At 49.7% G+C, this 19,531-nt stretch overlaps 2 protein-coding genes across 8 annotated transcripts in view; both read left to right on the top strand.

Annotated features, from left to right (window-relative positions):
• CACHD1 (cache domain containing 1) overlaps positions 1-10,510 on the top strand; it is an 87,278-nt gene extending 76,768 nt beyond the window's left edge. The window contains exons 20-27 of the mRNA XM_072932523.1: positions 1,073-1,233; positions 1,779-1,865; positions 2,021-2,137; positions 2,727-2,878; positions 3,338-3,499; positions 4,422-4,499; positions 5,288-5,389; positions 8,588-10,510. Of these exons, the coding sequence (XP_072788624.1) occupies positions 1,073-1,233; positions 1,779-1,865; positions 2,021-2,137; positions 2,727-2,878; positions 3,338-3,499; positions 4,422-4,499; positions 5,288-5,389; positions 8,588-8,826 (1,098 nt within the window). The 3' untranslated portion in view covers positions 8,827-10,510. The remainder of the gene's footprint in view (positions 1-1,072; positions 1,234-1,778; positions 1,866-2,020; positions 2,138-2,726; positions 2,879-3,337; positions 3,500-4,421; positions 4,500-5,287; positions 5,390-8,587) is intronic.
• An 8,209-nt stretch (positions 10,511-18,719) lies between these two features.
• Positions 18,720-19,531, top strand: part of RAVER2 (ribonucleoprotein, PTB binding 2) — a 32,023-nt gene continuing 31,211 nt past the window's right edge. For all 7 annotated transcript variants that reach the window (XR_012057138.1, XM_032749822.3, XM_072932804.1 and 4 more), the window contains exon 1: positions 18,720-19,100. Coding sequence is in view for 6 of the 7 variants with exons in the window: in XM_032749822.3 (XP_032605713.3) it covers positions 18,735-19,100 (366 nt within the window). In the remaining variant the exon portion in view is untranslated. The remainder of the gene's footprint in view (positions 19,101-19,531) is intronic.

Raw genomic sequence — 19,531 nt, 5'->3', positions numbered from 1 at the left:
TTCCTCTTCTCCAGACACAAACCAGGCTGCACAAACAGAGTCCCCTGACATCCAGGGGTTATGGATGTGAGCCCTGGCCAAGTGTGGCTGCTGTCTGCAGGGTCTCAGCCAGCATCAGGGGAAGAAGGGCAGCTTGTTCTTGCTGGGTGAGGATTTTCCAGCTGTAGTTGGGATGTGTTGCTTTGGATCTGAGCTGACCTCTGGCTCCAGCTCTGACCAGAGTCACATCCTCCTGTCAGGTGTCTAATGACTTATCTTTAGGTGTCCAAACAAATCCATTTACTGGTGAGCATTCCCAGGCTGTCATTTGTGAGACTGAAATCTCTGGGGTCCTGCACACTCTGTGCTCTCCATGGATTCTGTGTGAGCTTCCTCTCAAGAGGAGTCTAAACCAAGGGCTGTCATCCCTCAAAGAGCCACAGATCCACCCTGCCAAACTCCCTCCACAGTGATTCCAAAGCTGTTACACTGTGGGAGAAGATTGGAAAATATTTGCAAGTCATGTCAGAATACATTGATTTATGTGAGGTTGGCTTAAACATTTTCCCCACACTTGAAATGCCAAGTGGGAAGTGTGATGTTGGGAGGGAAATTGTGTAGGACGGAGCAGAGACTTGTAGGAAGGAATCAGGAAGGAGCCTGCAGGAGCTGGGCAGTGCTGTGGTGTCTTTTTTAAGTCTCAGGAGGTTTCCAGCAGGTGGTGGTGGCTCCCATCAGAGCTTCTGGGGAGGTCACTGAGGGCTGGCACCGTGGGGACGGGTCAGCGAGCACTGGGAAGGAGTGAAACGTCACCTCTGCTGCCACGTCTCATTTTCACAACTAAGCCAATTCCTTCCTATTTTCAGCAAAGTCTTTTCACCCAGAAGTATCTGGGTAGCAAAACTTACCCACCCATTAATCAGCCTCTGTTTTGTGAGGGTGGCACTCCCTCACAAAAACTCCTGAGGGGAGCCACCACAGAAGCCACAGCAGAATCCACGTCCCCACAGCTCTGTAGGATCCCTGGGAAAGGGAGGAGTCTTCAGCTCCCTAAAACAACCTCTGACAGCACTGACACCTTGTTTTTGCCCAGGGTGACCTGACCAACCTGGTGCATGGCAGTCACTGCTCCAAGTACAGGCTGACGAGGATCCCGGGCACCAACGCCTTCGTGGGCATCGTCAACGAGACGTGCGACTCGCTGGCCTTCTGTGCCTGCAGCATGGTGGACAGGCTGTGCCTCAACTGCCACAGGTGACAGCGCTGGGTGGGCTGCGACACTCCTGCAAGAGCACAGGGAGTTCATCAGTTAATTCAGAGTTGCTCTGCCTGTGCTCCCTGTAAGAGGTGCAGGGTATCTCTGCCAGCTTCTCAGAGAGTTTAACCCAGGGAAGTTTGGGCAGATAATGCTGAAAGACACCGAGAGATTCAGTGACTCAAGAGCAGTTACTGTGAGTGAGGTATAGAAATTTCTATGGCATAGGAATTTCCATGATTTTACATGGATTGGGGGGTTTTCGTGGAGGGGATCCAGGAGGTTTTGCCCACACCAACCTGAGGTGTTTGTGGCACTGCCAGGAAGGATCCCTGCATCCAAGTCTGAGGGACTCCCTGCGTTTGGAATTCCAGGAGTGCACCACCCTCAGTCCTGGTGCAGGACAGAGCAATCCCTGTTCTGAGGAAGGAGCAGAGTCACTGCACAGCCTTTTCCATGGGATCTGCTGCTCTAGAGCTGCACCACCACGGGGTTAAAATCCCGGTGGTGTCTGATGGCTTTCCCTGTGTTTTCTGCCCTGCAGGATGGAACAGAACGAGTGTGAGTGTCCCTGTGAGTGCCCACTGGAGGTGAACGAGTGCACTGGGAACCTGACCAACGCCGAGAGCAGGTGAGAGCCGGGACGCTGCAGGAACAAATTCCCTGTTGGTCCTGCTGAGATCCACCAGGCAGAGTTTTCAGTACAATGAAGCAGGTGATGTGCAGGAGGTAAAGATGATTTTAATGGAGTGTGCTTTGAGTGCTCTGTTCTTTGCTGCCATGCAGGAATCCGAGCTGTGAGGTGCATCAGGAGCCGATGACTTTCACGGCCATCGATCCCAGCCTGCAGGATGCACTCCCACAGTGCATCAACACCCAGTGCAACCAGAGAACAGAGAGTGGGTAAGGTGGCCTTCCCCATCCCTTGGAATAGTCTCCTGTGGAAATAATCCAATGGAAATAGCTCTGCTTTAAATGTTTCAAATAAAAAAATATAGGGAAAAAAAAGCATGATGCCAGAATGAGGTTCTACTCCTGGCTCTGAGGGCTCATTTTTGCTCTGAGCAGTCTCCAGGGACCTGAAATGGGTAAAACAGACCAAGCTCTGACCAGACTGCCCAAATCCTTTCTTCCTTCTTCCATAGGCTGCAGAGTAAGGCTGGAACTGCAGCCAAACTTCACCACAATGAGAAATGTCTTATTGGAGAAGTTACAAGTAGGGTTCTCCCTTTGCTCAGGCTGAGTGGTGCAGGAAAATACCAAAGCAGACAGAGTTGGAAAAGGGATGCTGGAAATGCAGCTTCCCTGTGTAACTTCTGTGGTGGCACTTGAGCACTTCTATGGGATTTTTTCTGGCTAAAGTCATACACTTGAGAGTTTACAGATGCTTTTGGACTCCCTGTGTCTCATGGCTCTAACACAGACTGAGCTTTGCAAAGGAGAGGTGTTGAACTGGAAAGTAACCGTGTCCTGCTTGGGTGTTGCCATGCAGGGATTGCTTTGGGGTGCTGGACTGCGAGTGGTGCATGGTGGACAGCGATGGGAAGACACACCTGGACAAGTCCTACTGTGCCCCTCAGAAGGAATGCTTTGGTGGCATCGTGGGAGCCAAGAGTCCCTATGTGGATGACCTGGGAGCAATAGGTAACTCTGCCTTCCTGAGCAGGTGCTGCCTTCAGCTCTTTGTGTTCCAGAACATGCAGCAGGTTCTGCACATAGCATTTACCTCTTACCCTGGTGCTAAAGCAGCATAAAGAGTGCACCAGGCAGCAAAGATGCGGTGAATATCACCTTTTGGAAAATCCTGATGTGGAGCAGAGTGTAACTCTGCATTCCTCTCTTGCAAGATGCACTCTCCCTGAGTTCCTCCTATTCCAAGTGAGCACAGTCAGGCACCCAGAAATCCTTGCAGAGCTTCTCCATGTTCCATATTGTTGATTTAACCCTTTCTGCACCTCTCTGAGTTCCTTCTTCTGTTCCAAGTGAGCACAGTCAGGCACCCAGAAATCCTTGCAGAGCTCCTCTGTGTTCCGTGTTGGTTTAACCCTTCCTGCAGAGCATTTATGGTGTTGTTCTCCCTCTGCTTTGTCCTTTTTGCTTTAGGAGACGAGGTGATCACCCTGAACATGATCAAGAGTGCCCCCGTGGGCCCGGTGGCTGGAGGCATCATGGGCTGCATCATGGTGCTGGTGCTGGCCGTGTACGCGTACCGGCACCAGATCCACCGCCGCAGCCACCAGCACATGTCCCCGCTGGCAGCACAGGGTGAGCCCGACTCGGGGACTCAACAACAGGCTGGGGATGAAAATAAAAACCCAGCAGCACAGCAAAAGCGATCCCAAGGCTGTCCCCGCGGTTCTGTTGCAGTGTTTCCCGGTTTTACTCCGTGTCGGAGCTGCAGGGAGCCGGCCTGGCGCAGGGGCTGTGTCTTGCTGCCCTCTCCTGGTACAGCCAGAGCTGCTGCTGCTGCCCAGGGAGCCTGCCCAGACCCAGAGGGAGATAAGCTAAGCTTTGCCAGAGCTCAGACACTAATCCCAGCTTTCTGCAGCTCGGCCCAGCAGATCCATCATGTGTTTGTTTTGTGCAGCTGCTGGGAGTGACACATTTTTCACTCCCTTTTGCCTCGGGTTTGGGATGTGTCTTTTTTCACTTGTTTTTCCTGGTTCTGGTCCATGTGATGTTCATGGAATGTCTGTGCATAGAGAGATGAAACCACTGAAGTCTAACAGGCAAAATTGTGCTGGGAGAAGGGACACTGGTACAAAGAGAAAGATCCAGAGGGGAGAACACCTCCCTGGAAGTGTTCCAGGCCAGGCTGGGCAGAGCTCAGAGTTGCCTGGGATAGAGGGAGGTGCCTGTGGCAGGGGCTGGAAAAAAAATGGGCTTTTAAGGCCCTTTCCAACCCAAACCATTCTGGGAGTTTTAAGTGTGATCACAGCCAATTACCTCTATATTTGATCATCCCCCAGCTCTGTTGTAAATCAGTCCCTTCAGAACTTCAAAGTGAGAGAGTTGGGATGAGGCATTTCCTGCTATCCCAGCCCCACGCTGGAAGAAGAGCACCCCCAGCTCAGACCAGTAACACAAAGTGCTTCCACTCTTGTTCGTGGGGTGACAGCTGGCAGTAAGATGGTGCAGAACCTTTCCCTCACCAGCTGTGTGTTCTGTTTCTATTTTCTGTTTGTAGAAATGTCAGTGCGTATGTCCAACCTGGAAAATGACAGGGATGAGAGGGATGATGACAGCCATGAAGACAGAGGAATCAGTAAGTACCAAAAAACCTGAAAAACTGAGAGATTCAATCTTACAGTTTTTGGGTTTTTTAAGCCATTTGTTTTTTAACACCCTACGTTTGAATATGTGAGGAAGCCCTGTGCTGATAGCTCTGATCATCAGTAGAAAATGACAGAGCAATATTTTAATTCAAACATTTAGTGCACCTTTAGTCTCATGCTGAAAAATGGCATTTTTTCCTTTTAAAAGCTAATTCTCCATTAGGTGTGGAGGAGTTTTGCCCCTTACAACCCCTTGTCATGAGTACTTCCAGAAATAGCTCTGATCAGCTCAAAAATTACCACTGTGGCAGCACAGGGTGTGAAAAACCCTTTTCTTTTTTGGCCTTAGAAAGCAGAAGCCAAGTATGGTCAGAAAACATGGCAGTAAATCTTTTTTGCATTGATTTGGGGTGCCCGCAGTTCTCTGCCATCCAATAAAAATGGCACTTTGCATGATCCTGGTGTGCTGTAAGTGCAGCTGGTGCACCAAACTCCAGGGGAGCTCCAGGGTCAGACTGGATCCCTGGCTCTGGGCCCTCACTAAAACAATACTCAAGATTTGAAACTGTGTCAACATTCAAAAACGGAAAAATAAGCATATCTGAGCTTCACGGCTTGCATCTACTGCTTCTCCACATCCCTTTTTGTTTCCTTTGGAGTCCTTACATGTTGCCACGGGCCCCTCAGCATGGCACAGCCCAGGTGGAGCAGCCTGGCTGCTGTGTGTCCGGGCAGTGCCCCGTGGGGCTGTGCCCTGAGCTCTTTGTGTCTGTCGCAGTCAGCAACACGCGGTTCATCGCGGCCGTGATCGAGCGCCACGCACACAGCCCCGAGCGCCGCCGCCGCTACTGGGGCCGCTCCGGCACCGAGAGCGACCACGGTGAGTCCTGGGCCCCTCCCTGGCAGCTCTGGGGGTCTCTCCCCTCTGCAGGCTGGCTCTGTGCCCGGCGGGCAGCCAGGAGCAGAGCCAGACAGGGCACTCGGCTGCTTGGATGGTTCTGGCTGGGTTTGGTCTGGGGGAGATCGCGTTGGAGTTCTCAACATCCTCCCAAGGGACAGGAGCTGTGCTCTGTGCCCCCTGTGACAGGGACAGGAGCTGTGCTCTGTGCCCCCTGTGACAGGGACAGGAGCTGTGCTCTGTGCCCCCTGTGACAGGGACAGGAGCTGTGCTCTGTGACAGGGACAGGAGCTGTGCTCTGTGCCCCTGTGACAGGGACAGGAGCTGTGCTCTGTGCCCCCTGTGACAGGGACAGGAGCTGTGCTCTGTGCCCCCTGTGACAGGGACAGGAGCTGTGCTCTGTGCCCCTGTGACAGGGACAGGAGCTGTGCTCTGTGCCCCCTGTGACAGGGACAGGAGCTGTGCTCTGTGCCCCCTGTGACAGGGACAGGAGCTGTGCTCTGTGACAGGGACAGGAGCTGTGCTCTGTGCCCCCCATGATGGGGACAGGAGCTGTGCTCTGTGCCCCCTGTGACAGGGACAGGAGCTGTGCTCTGTGCCCCCTGTGACAGGGACAGGAGCTGTGCTCTGTGCCCCCTGTGACAGGGACAGGAGCTGTGCTCTGTGCCCCCTGTGACAGGGACAGGAGCTGTGCTCTGTGCCCCTGTGACAGGGACAGGAGCTGTGCTCTGTGCCCCTGTGACAGGGACAGGAGCTGTGCTCTGTGCCCCTGTGACAGGGACAGGAGCTGTGCTCTGTGCCCCTGTGACAGGGACAGGAGCTGTGCTCTGTGCCCCCCGTGACAGGGACAGGAGCTGTGCTCTGTGCCCCTGTGACAGGGACAGGAGCTGTGCTCTGTGACAGGGACGGGAGCTGTGCTCTGTGCCCCCCGTGACAGGGACAGGAGCTGTGCTCTGTGCCCCTGTGACAGGGACAGGGGCTGTGCTCTGTGACAGGGACGGGAGCTGTGCTCTGTGCCCCCTGTGACAGGGACAGGAGCTGTGCTCTGTGCCCCTGTGACAGGGACAGGGGCTGTGCTCTGTGCCCCCCGTGACAGGGACAGGAGCTGTGCTCTGTGCCCCCTGTGACAGGGACAGGAGCTGTGCTCTGTGCCCCCTGTGACAGGGACAGGAGCTGTGCTCTGTGACAGGGACAGGAGCTGTGCTCTGTGCCCCTGTGACAGGGACAGGAGCTGTGCTCTGTGCCCCTGTGACAGGGACAGGAGCTGTGCTCTGTGCCCCTGTGACAGGGACAGGAGCTGTGCTCTGTGACAGGGACAGGAGCTGTGCTCTGTGCCCCCTGTGACAGGGACAGGAGCTGTGCTCTGTGACAGGGACAGGAGCTGTGCTCTGTGCCCCCTGTGACAGGGACAGGAGCTGTGCTCTGTGCCCCCTGTGACAGGGACAGGAGCTGTGCTCTGTGCCCCCTGTGACAGGGACAGGGGCTGTGCTCTGTGACAGGGACAGGAGCTGTGCTCTGTGCCCCTGTGGCAGGGACAGGAGCTGGAGATCAGGAGAAGGTTCATCCCCCTGAGGGAACTGGATTGACAGGACAAGGGGAATGGCTTCACACTGAAAGGGAGTGGGATTAGATCAGAGTTTAGGAAGGAATTGTTCTGCCCAGAGCAGCTGTGGCTGCCCCTGCATCCCTGGCAGTGCCCAAGGCCAGGTTGGACAGGGTTTGGAGCATCGTGGGATACTGAAAGGTGTCCCTGCCATGACAGGGGTGGGATGGGATCATCTTTAATGGCCCTTCCAACCCAAACCATTCTGGGATTCTGTGATCTTCCAGCACCTTTAAGCAAATGCTGGGTACCATTAGGCTCAGGGGTTTGGGACGTGTTTCCCCTGCCCTGAGACTAAATCTCCTTAAATCTGAAAAGCTGCTAGAAGGGTGTAATGCTGTTGACTCATGAGAAGGCTTAATTTATTAGGAAATGAGGAGGAGGTGGGCTAGACAAGGCAGTCTGCAAGCTGTCAGCTCTGCAAGGCTGGGGACCTCCCAGCAGACCTGGCCCAGCACTAAGACTCTGGTTGCACTAATGGAATTGGGACAGGAAACCCAAGGCCAAAGCCTTGGAACGTGGATGAACAGATGTCTCCTAGACAATCTTGCTCTAGGAGGAATTACCCTGGATTTGGGGTGAGATTACCTGTGCTGAGGCAGATTTGCCAGATTAATGCTCCCTTTGCTCCTTTTCTTGCAGTCCCAGCAAATCCTTCCCATCTTTTAGTCATCCTGGGTTAGCAGGGGAGCTGTCTACCTCCATCTGGAATGTGCACTGCTATTTTTAGTTTCTGTAATTCCATCTTCTTCAAAGGGCTGCCCAGGCTTCTTCCCCAATTCCTCCATGCCAGCTCCAAGCCATGACTCAGAGCATGGGAAATGGGAGGCAGCTTTGGGGACTCAGCTGCTATTTTTACCTTTACCCTCCTTTTAGGTGTCTCCAGCTGAAAACCTGAGCGGGATGCTCAGAAGCACCAGTGCTTCCTCAGCCTTTAGTCCTTGGTTTTTGAGAAGGATTTACTAATTAAAGCAAGATCTTTTTCCTTTTAAATTTCATTTGGTTTTGCATTTAGAAGTGCTGAGGGGGAGTTGTTTGCCCTGCAGCCTGGTCTGGCTGGTAACAGCTGGTTTGGATAAATCCAGGTAATATCTTAACAAATCTTTTGAGGGTGGTATCTTTTATGTTTTGGTTCGAAATCAGTGCCAGCAGTTCTGTTGTTACAAACTATTGAACACGTGGGTGCTGTTACTGTTTGGGGCAGCACAAACCACAGGTCCCCAGAGCTTTGAACCAAAGATGATGGCAGGGAAAGGGATTCAGTATGGACTTAGAGGAGAGGATGAGTTTGGTTGGTTTGTTCTGTTAAGAAAATGTTTTACTCCCTCCTTGAGCATCCTGTGTGATTCCATGAAGGTGTCCAGACAGCCCTGGGAATTCTGAGTGGCCAGGAAAGGGATCTGTTATAGACTTAGAACTTAGAGGAGACGATGAGTCTGTTGGGGTTTGTTCTAGTCAGAAAACAGTTTTGTTCCCTCTCTCAGCACCCTGTGTTGATTCCACAAAGGGTGCCCAGCCAGCCCTGGGAATTCTGAGCATCCAGCCTTGCTGTGCTCACTGCTGCTGTTCATCCCCAGGCTACAGCACGATGAGCCCCCAGGAGGACAGCGAGAACCCCCCCTGCAATAACGACCCTCTGTCTGCCGGCGTGGACGTGGGCACCCACGAGGAGGACCTGGAGCTGGACACTCCCCCGCAGACAGCAGCACTGCTGAGCCACAAATTCCACCACTACCGCCTGCACCACCCCGCCCTGCACCACAGCCACCACCTGCAGGCCGCTGTCACCGTGCACACCGTGGATGCCGAGTGCTGAGGGACCCACGGCCACCACCACGGGCTGCCACGGCCACCACCTGCAGGCTGTGGCACTGGGGACATCACAGCCACCACCTGCAGCCTGTGGCACTGGGGACACCACAGCCACCACCTGCAGCCTGTGGCACTGGGGACACCACAGCCACCACCTGCAGGCTGCCACGGCCACCACCTGCAGCCTGTGGCACTGGGGACATCACAGCCACCACCACGGGCTGCCATGGCCACCACCTGTGGCACTGGGGACATCACAGCCACCACCTGCAGGCTGTGGCACTGGGGACACCAGGGCCACCACCTGCAGCCTGTGGCACCGTGCACTGAGGACACCACAGATGCCACTCCAGAGCCATGGGGACTGTGCTGCTCCCCAGGGACAACCTCACAGGCTTCCCCACCAAACTGAGGCATCAGAGCTTTGCATTTTTACAAATGGAAGGTTGGCTCTGGCCTGCAAACGTGCTTGATGAATGGACCTGCCAAAACATAGAGAAAAATGGAGCAGGAGGCATGTTAAGACCTCCAGGAACAGGGATGGGAGTTTATCCAGCAGCTGGAGTTTGTTGTGCTGAGCCAAGAGCAGAGAGAGAGCTTAAAGAGCCAGAGAGGATTTGGTTTCCTTAACTGGAAGAGCAGGAATCTGCAGCTGGAGAGCCCAGAAGTGCCTGACAGAGCAGGAAGGCTGCTGGCTTCTCTGCAGGTGGAAAGCTCCCGGTGCTCTGCAGGACCTGGGACAATGCATCTCAAGATTTTTAAGTAAAGGATTATTTTTCTACTATTTATTGAACTTGAAACTTTGAGGGGAGGGAGGGGAGAAGACCTGTTAGGGATTCTCAACGAGTACCACGTGCATTCAGTGCTGGGGAAGGGGCTCTTCCCAGGAAAACAGCTGTTCCTTGGGAGCTGACCTTCATCCAGTGCCCCACTCTGCAAAGGGAAAATGAAGAAGCCCTCTCTGCCTCGGTGTTTACATTAGGATTGCTTTCTTTTCCACACTCATTTCCTGTAAATATTACAGCCTGATTTCTATTCCAGTATTGTCTTCCTATCTGCAGAGGAGAAATCCTGTACTCCGTTACTAAAATTCAGAGAATTCTGCCCAGAATCTGCCCAGAAACTCCTCCATCTTTATCTCTTCGCTCATCCTTAAAGGATTCCTGTGTGGAAGTAATAAAAAATTTCTTTAGCATTAGTTACCAAATAATCCCAAATGGAATCTGTGCCATTCTTCTGTTTCCTTGGACCACGAGTAGGGATAAACCAGTGTTTTGTAAAACTTGGGTTACTGTGGAAGAAACCTTGAAACCATAATGAGAAGCTGCTGCTGTTTGTCTGGAATTTTAACCTTGCTTGGTAAATCAAACAAAGATTAATCAATGTCTACAACAAAGGGCATCATAATTATCAATATGTTTTCAATCACAGTGTTGTATTTTAGATTCACATTTTGTGATTACAATATCAAGCCATTCTTGCACTGTGCATATGGTAAACATCCATTTATATGTAGTTTTTTTTTTAAAAATCACTTGTTTTAATTAATATGGTACTTAATACTGTAATATGTAAAAAATTGGTTCTTAAACAGTACAGTAAAATAACTCTATGTGTGATACCAGGATATGCCTTTATACTATGTATAAAATTAAAATCTCTAGTGAAATAAACTGTATATAAGTGTAGATCTGTGGAGAAGTGGCTGCACTGAAATGATTCTGCCTCAGTTTCCTTCTCTGGCTGAACAGGACTGAAAATTCACTCCACTTCCTTCAGTTTTATCAACAGCCTTGAGAAATTTAACCTTTAAATGTAAATGACAGTATTGATGGAAGTTTTAAAGCCTTTTTTTAGCTGGTTGGTCATTATTTGGGAAATGACCATTTCTGGAAGTGGTCAGCCACTGCTTAGAGTCACCAAAGCAAATAATTTAAGGGTTTTATTTTCCTGATCCTCTCCTGAAACCTCAGTGGCTCTGGATTTGCTGTTGTGCCGTGTTTGTGCAGGATTTGGTGGAGGCTTTTTGCTGAGCAGGCAGTGCAGGAAGCCACTGAGCCTCTGCTTTGTGCTCTCAGAGCTCTGCAGCTGATGCCCTGGGTATCAGCCAGGCTGGGATTCATTTCCAGTTTGGAACCCAAAGTCATGCTGGTGCTTGGATACCGTGGGACAAATAATTTTTGGTAAAATGTATCAGAAATATCATTAATAGCCATGTACATTGGAAAAGGTAATCAGCTTGAACTACAATATTACTTCAGGGGAGAGGTTTTTTGGTGGTTCCTCGCCTTCCCTGCCAGCAGAAGGTGCTTGCAGGGGTCTCTTGCAGCTCTGCTGAGAACACAGGAGCTTCCAGAACCTCTTGGAACAGCTCTTGGAAGTCCAACAATCAAACCCATTTTGCTTTTGCTTTAAAAGCTTTTCAAGAGCTTTTCCTTGCTGCTGCTTCTTCCCTTTTCTTCTGGCATCTCTTTTCTTCTTCCTGGTGTGCTCTGAACAAATGGTTCTTGATTTGAGGGGTCTGCACAGCCCTGCTTAACTTGGAGTGATGGGAAGAGCCTGAGCTCTTGCTGAGAAAAATAATTACAGGGAAAACTCTGATTTCCAGGTGTGCCAAATCCCAGCTCCCAGTGCTGGCACTGACCTTGTCCCAGCAGGAATAAATGGGATCCTCTGCTGATAATGGATGTGATTTGGGTTCATAAGGAGCTGCATGAGAGCTCTTCACTTTTATTGCCTCAGTTCTGCCGTGGCCTTCCCTCCCCAGCATTGTTTTACTTTATTGACTGAAGATCATAAAAGCAGCAGTTAAACCCTGGATCCTCCTTCCCTAGAGCTGATAAGACTTTATGGCCATTCATTTTCCATTTATTTCATTTTCCCATCTTAGTTGTGGTAATTTCCTGTAGGTTTTCTTTCATTCTCCCAACAACAACAAAAAAGGTTCTTTTAAAGTGAAAACGAGCATTGCCTTTAATTTATGTTCATGAATTTTAAATTGACTCGATGCTTGGAGTATTTGAGATCTGCCAGGTATATGGATTTTCCTATATCCAAGGAATCATGGAGAAGCATTTCTATGGGCAGAATATATTGATTGAAAATGCATTAAGATTTTTTTTTAAATTTATTTATGTTATTGCCTGGCCAAAAAGTGGGATTTGCAAAGCCATGGAATATTATCTTTATCCTAGCCCTTGGCAAGGGCAGGGAAGGGAGGATGGATGGGAATTCAGGAGACGTTCACATGCAGCAGCACTTGTGACTATAACTGGGCAAAGGGAGATCTCTCAAAGGCTTTATTCTGTCAAGTGACCCAGAAATGGGCAGGAGCACAGAAAGTGGATTTGTCAGAGGAAGAACTATGGGAGTAAGCTGGCAGCAAATATGGAAAAGGAGAAAAAACTAGGATGCAAAAGCCCTGGATCCAAGAGAGTGCAGGTAATCCAAAAGGCTGTTGGTGAGTTCCAAGATGAATTTGCTGCGTTCCTTCCCAGCTCTTGGCTGCCCATTTCAGTTGTTTGTAAAAGAGATTCCCAGCTATGGCTGGGGTTTTCAAAGGAGCCTGCTCTGGGCTGTCAGTGATGTTTGGAATATTAATTCCTGCAGCAGTTAACTCGGGAACCATTGGATTGTTTTGCTGTACAAACCCCCCTTTGCCAGGGAGCCTAAGAAGGAAAAAGGAACATCAGTGCCATGGAATATTTCATATTCCTGCCTGGCAGCCCTAGGGCTGAGGAGAGGTGATGATTTTGTGCTTTGTGCTCTGCGCTGAGCACGGAAGGACCTTGGCCCAGAAGGGCTGGCGTTCCTGGAGCCAAGGCTGCAGTGGAATTTGGACACTGCAGTCCAAGAATGAGCTTCTCCAAGCCCTGCCTCGTTAGTGAGGTGCCAGACCCAGCTGGGGTGAGTGCCAGCCCTTGCTCAGAAGCACTGCTGGTTCCTCCTCGGGAGAAGATCCCATGGGATCACTGATACCCCTATGGAACAGCCACGCTGTGAGCAGAGGGGTGGGAATGTGATGGCAGAGGCAGAACACATCTTAGATCTGGAGGTTTTCTTCAGATCTGAGCGGCCTCTTCTAAATCCTGTGGAAAAAATGATCCCTGGGCTCGTTTCCGTGCTGGGAGGTGTCCTGGGAAGGAGCAATCCTGGTTTGCTCTGGTTTGTTGGAGGTTTTTGGAGCTGGCACTGGCAAATCCAGCAGGTCAGCAGTGCCCTAGCAAGTGCCCTCTGCTGGGATTGCCTCTCTGGGACAACAGCAGTGACAGCAGGGAAGGGAATGTGCTGGCCAAGGGCACAGGGCAGAGGGAATCCTTCCACCCACCTTCACCTGCCTCTGGAGCAGCTCCATGGAGAAAGGGAACAGCCCCAAAACTGCCAAGTCAGCACTTTTCACAGGTGGGAAAAAAAAAATCCACTTTGCAGGAAAAACTGTGCAAGATCCTGACAAAACTGGTGGTCTTTCCTTAAATCCAGTTGAACCATCAGACTGCCAGGGATTTCCAGTTGGGCTAACACTGGTGGATTTTTCCAATTTTAAGACTCTTCCATTGCACTGAGGTAATGAAATTGGGCAGACACCCCGAGATGGGCTGGCACCAGCAGCAGGAAACTGGGAATGCAGTCAGAGAGTTTAATATCCTTCTTTTCACTTCTCCAACATTCTGTCACTTCCACAAAATTGCTCCTAATATCCATTCTCTTGGCATAATTAGTGCAAATCGCATGCAGGATTAAAGGTTGAGTAATTAACATGATCTAATTGCTGCAAAATAATAATAAAAACCTCCTTAATCATTTATTTCTATTGCAGCTGAGCCAAGAAAATCTCCATAAACAAGGCAAAAAACCTCAGCCAGGGAACCTGGAAAACAGGAAGGGGATGGATTTTTTTCACTCTGAAGATGGAGAAATCAGGCACAGCACGTTGGGTGACAGTTCCTATGGAAACCTTTTCTAACTGAGCAGCAGAACATTTGAAAGCCTCATAAATTTTTTGGGAATGTTTCTCTTGCATTACCTCCTTTAGGCCAGTTTTCCATATTGAACAAGTTTTTTTTTTGTGTGTGTAACAAGTTTTTAAGGACAAAATATTATGGGGGTGCTGGAAATGGCAGGCTCTGCTGGCAGGGAGAAATCATGGGCTGGTTTATCTTCTCCAAACAAATTGCTGGTCCCATGCTTGCTCCCTCCCAGTCCATCCCAGCTCCTCAGTTAATCACAGCAATTTTCTTCCAGGTTTACAATTAGCCAGATCCCAGGAGCAGCTATGGACATGTATGGATTCACCCTATGGAATGCTTTCACCCCCAGAATTATGGTTTCCCCCTTTTTTTGGTGGGAAATGATTTTGTAATTCCCTGTGAATTGTCACTATCAGTTTCTAGTTCCTAGAAAATTGGTGCTTTTAGGGAATCTGAGACTGATTTATTTGGAATTCCCTTTTGCAGCATATTCATGGGCTGGCCAATAAAAATATTCCTGGTAAGAATGTGGGGCTGGACCTTCTTTTGCCAGGAGTCCAAGGAACATTTGGATGTTTTTTAATACTAAAATTGCCAAAATGCACTTGGTTCCAATAACTAATGACCAAATTTGAAGCTGAATGAGGAAAAAGAAAGCCTGTGTGTGAAGAACGGTGATTTAAATCAGGGCATTGATTCAGGAGAAAGTATTGCAGAGATTCCCCTGTGACTATCTGGGCCATTTATTGAAAATTGTATTTGTTTGATCTCATTTTCCTTTGTTCTCAGTTATTATTCAAGAACTTGGCTTTGCTTTGTGGTGTTTAATATTTACTTTTTTTTTTTTTTTTTTTTTGGTGCCTTTTAAGACAACCACACAGATCTGCTAATGATGCATGGGGTAACAAAGGTTTGAAATTCTGCTGCAGAGACCACAGGTCCCAAAATAGCCTGTGACAGCAGAGCCCAGTAACGATTTCCTTGCAGGAGTTACTCACTCTGGAAGTTACAGCCCTGAACTCTCCCACCTTTTCACTGTTCATTTGCAGGCCACTGAGTTAAAGAGTGGGAGCAAGGAGAAACTGCTCAGCAGGCTGATCCTGAGAGAATCCAGCATCCCCAAACTCAGGAGCAGCAAATTCACAGGCAGCAGGTTCCAATTCAAATGTTTGGCAGAGACCTTTTGTGCCTGGATGGAAGAGGTTGGGCATGTCATGGAATGGTGCACTGAGAATGCCAAAAATATTGGAATTTGTAGGGAAAAAAGGGATAAAGGAACTCCTTTTGGCACCTCTGGTGTATTTTGGATGCAGTGTGTATTGTGAGGTGAGCTGGGTGATCATCACCAAATGAATTATTGGTGTTGAAAATGAAATCTGCAACTTTTGGATCCAAAATCTCAGTGTCTTAATGAAACAAAAGGAGCAGCAGGAAGAGCAGGGACAAAAGGGAATGGCTTTGTTTGTGTGGCTGACATGAGGTGTGATGGTAATCCATTATTCTGATGGAATGTGCAGCAGCTGATGGGTCCCATGTCCCCCTGCAGGAAACAGTGAATCGTTTATTTCTCTTTTATTAATCCATCACTTACCTGAAGAGCTCAAATACCTGGGAACATCAGGTGGGTCTTGTGCCCAGCAGATGCTCTCAGTCTTGCCTTTCACTTGATGTGCACAGATCTGAATTTGTTTGTACCTCTGGATGCAGAATCCCAGGAAATCCCAGAATCCTGGACTGGTTTGTATTGGGAGGGACCTTAAATCCCATTTCATTCCAGTCCTTCCACCTTCCACCAGCCCAGCCTGGATAGTTTTGCCTGACTGCACCTGTAATGCCAAAAGAATGTTTGGAATTACAATTCTAATTCACACTCATTCCATAAAAATTATAAAATATATATGGCTGGTGTGACGTCAAAGCTGCAGAAGCACAGGGAAATTTATCTTTTTAGGAGAGCTACAAATGCAACTGCTGGGGTTGGGTACGTTACTCTTAATTAGAAGGGAATTTAATGAAGTAAATTAAATTATTGCAAGGTGGTTTATCAGTGTGACAGCATCAGGGCAGCAGCACAACTGAAGTTACACTGGACTATTCTATTTTTTAATAATGGATTTAATTTAATAATTTTTTTTTTGCTTCTGCAGCAGTATTGAAACCCAATGAAAGTATTTTAGGTTGATTCAAAGCATAAACGTGGAGGGTTTGGTTTGGAAGCGCCAGAAAAGGAGTCAAAGTCATATAAATATTTCATGGAAAACTGTAATCAACAGGAGGAAATTCCTTTAGGAAATACCTGCATGTCTTAGCTCAGCATCCTCTTCCTCCTGGAACAGCTCTTTTCTTGGGAGGCTGATATCACCTAGACAGGAACACTGGGGGGAAAAGGTGAATACTTAAACCTACAAAATAAAATATTTTAAATATCTGTAAATATCTATCCCTAACCTAGGAAAAAAAAAAAGTATATTTCTCTGATATTTTCTGTTTTCTCTGAATTTATTCCACTTTTCTTGAGTTTCTCTGGAACTATTTGCTATAGGAATTTTGTTTGTGCCATTAATACCAAATGATTCATTTCTGAATTCTTTCAGCACTGCACTTTAAATTTGAATGACTTAAATTCAGAGACACCTTCAGCCCATCAAAAATGACCAAAAAAAGGCAATTTTTGAAGAGGTAATTGCTGTAGGTAGAATTAATGAGCACTGATTACAGGTGAAGCAGTGTCCACCTTCAAATTGGAAAATTAATGGTAAAATTAATTACTCTGTTTGAATTCCTTCATTAGCATCACTACATTTTATGATGTTTGAGCAGATCCATAATTTCTGCTGTAATAGCTTGATCTGGTGATCATTTTTGAGGAGATATTTTGTGTTTCAGTATTCCTGGGAGAAAAGTGTCCCTTTTTCATGATCCCAGAATTATTTATATCCCATCATCTATGAACCTGTCACACCTCTCATTTCCAGTGATTTTATTTATTAAAAATAATGCAAATATTGCAAAAGGTGGAACATTACCTGTTTGAGAAAAAAATTAGGGAAAATGAAGCCCTTGAACAGAATGTTGTCAGCTGTCAATTTTTAAATAAAACAAATATCCCTCTGATTACTGTAGTTTTAAAACTCATTTTAGAAGTAAAGAAAGTCCAAGATACTTTGTGTTCCTAACTTGTTTTTGTTTGGGCTAAAGCAATTTCTAAGTTAATTTCTTTGGTGGAGTTTTTAATCTGTAACTGATAATTAAAATGGCACCTTGAACCTTGTCAAGAATTATCCATCATAATTAGATTTTCTTGATAAGAATTGTCACATACACCTAATTTAACTCCAACTCTTCTTCCAATTTCCTTTTTCAGACTCTTTATGCTTCAGGTTTGGATTCTCTTTTGCTTGTTCCTTGTGGCTGGCCTCGTGTCTAAAAATGGCTACAAATATTTAAATTATTCTTCACTCATTTATAGCAATGATGACAATGTTAAGAGCTAAATTTACTGTGTTGTAAATGACATTGCAAGGAATTATGCTAGAGGAAAAATTGATTTTCCAAAAGAACAATGTGTTTTATTTTTTAAAATGGGTGCTGAGTGAAAGGTTTTCATGGACAGAAACTTCATGGAAGGGGAAATTTATTTTATAGTGATTCATTGACATATTGTCCTTCTGTTGTGATGCTGGGCTTCTTTTCATGGCAGGTCACAGCCCTGTGTTCCCAGCGCAGGAGCCAGGTGCTGTTTTCCCCATTTGCATGGATTTCATTAATTAGTTTGCCACATTCCTGATGAGGAATAAAACTGGGACAAGATCACTCTGGGCATTGTGCCCGCTGATCTCCAGTGGAATTTGTGGCTTCACTTGGGATTACAGGTTGGACTCGGTGATCTCAGAGGTCTTTCCCAGCCTGATTCTGTGGGATCAGCTTTATTTTGTTGCTGTTCTGTATTTCAGAATTTCCCACTAAACTAATTTTCCACTTTCCCAGCCTAACTGTTCTGTGGGATCAGCTGTATTTTGTTGCTGTTCTGTATTTCAGCCTCTCCCGGTGGATCTGTATCCAGGGAAGGTGGCAGCGATGGAGCTTTGGGTAATGATTGCTGCTGGGTGAGGAAGAGGGACAGTGCCCTGGCCTTGGCTTCCATCAGGATGGATCCTGGGGCAATTCCCCTCACAACAGAGCCCCAACTCTTCTCCAGAGCACTCAAATCCTTCCCAAAAATCTGTCTGGAGATGGGTTACTGTGGGGATGAAGTGAGAAGGGCCTGAGGGTGCTGGTGGACAACAAGCAGTCCCTAAACCAGCAGAGTGTCCCAGGGGAACCTTCAGGAGGATGGGAGCATTCCCAGCAGGTCAGGGGTGATCCTGGAGAACAGCTGGAGCTCTGTTGTGAGGGGAATTGCCCCAGGATCCATCCTGATGGAAAACAAGGCCAGGGCACCATCCCTCTTCCTCACCCAGCTGCAATCATTCCCCAAATCCCCATCGCTGCCAGCTTCCCTGGATACAGATCCAGCAGCTCAGGGGTGATCGTGCCCCTGCACCCAGCCCTGGGGGCACCTCTGGGTGCTGTGTCCATCTGTGGCTCCTCAGCACAGCAGGGACAGGAGCTCCTGGAGCTGAGCAAGGGCCTGGAGCAGCTCGGTGCCCAGGAGAGGCTGAGGGAGCTGGGGCTGCTCAGCCTGGAGAGGAGCCCAGTGAGAGGGGCCCAACCCTGGGTGTCCCTAAGTGTTCTTGTCTGTCCCTGGCTCTCCATGGGTGTCCCTGGGTGTCCCTGGGTGTCTCTGTCTGACCCTGGGTGCAGAGAGGGGCAAAACCCCTACCAGGCAGCTCCCCTAGGCATGAGGCAGAATTTGTTTCTTCACTGCGCGGGTTGATTGACCAGAGAGGCTCTGGAGTCTCCTCACTGGGCACACTCCAGCCCCGTCCGGACACAATCCCGTGCCATGTGCTGTGGGATGACCCTGCCCGAGCAGAGAGCTCAGGGCCGTTCTGTGAAATCGCCGCTGCGTTCCCGTCCATCCCGCACACCCCCGGGGCTCCGTGAGGGGCCGGGCCCGGGGGCTCCCTCAGGCTCCCTCAGGCTGCCCCGGGCGGGGCAGGGCGGGGGCGGCCCCAGCGCCGCGCTCCCCCCGCGCTCCCCGGCGCGCTGCAAGATGGCGGCGGGAGCCGAGAGCGGCGCGGCGCTGCCCGCGGAGCCGCCGCCGCTGAGCGCCGAGGAGGTGGCCAGGCGGCTGGCGAGCACCCGCCGCGAGCTGGGCAACCGCCGCAAGATCCTGCTGCGGAACCTGCCGGCCGAGAGCAGCAGCCAGGTACGGCCGCCCGCGCTGCCCGCAGCCGCCCGGCGGCGTGGCGCGCTCCCGCCCGCGCCTCAGGCGGCGGCCGGCAGCGGGGAGGGAGGCGCGGAGCAGCCCCGGCTCCCCCGCGGGGCTCCGCGGCCGCGGGGCGCTGCCTGCCCGCAGAGCTGCCCCTCAGGGCGCCGGCTGTGCTGGCGGCTTTGTTACCTGCGGAGAGCGGGTCCCCGCCCTCACCGGGGGCCACGCCGGGCTGCGCTCCCCGGGGAGCGCCGGGGTCGCGGCCCGGGGCGTGAGGGAGCGAGCGGGGCTCGGTGCGGGCGGGTAACGGGAGCGGCACCTGCGAGCGCACAGGTAGGGCACTGCAGCACGGCCGCCTTCGCTGCGAAATCTGGGCGGAAAAGCGTCCAGACTCGCTTTTCTTTTTTTTTTTTTTTCATTTGTATTGT

This window comes from Taeniopygia guttata, chromosome 8 (assembly GCF_048771995.1).
Source record: "Taeniopygia guttata chromosome 8, bTaeGut7.mat, whole genome shotgun sequence".
In the NCBI taxonomy this organism is placed as follows: domain Eukaryota; kingdom Metazoa; phylum Chordata; class Aves; order Passeriformes; family Estrildidae; genus Taeniopygia; species Taeniopygia guttata.
This window is presented reverse-complemented; position numbering and strand designations above follow the sequence as displayed.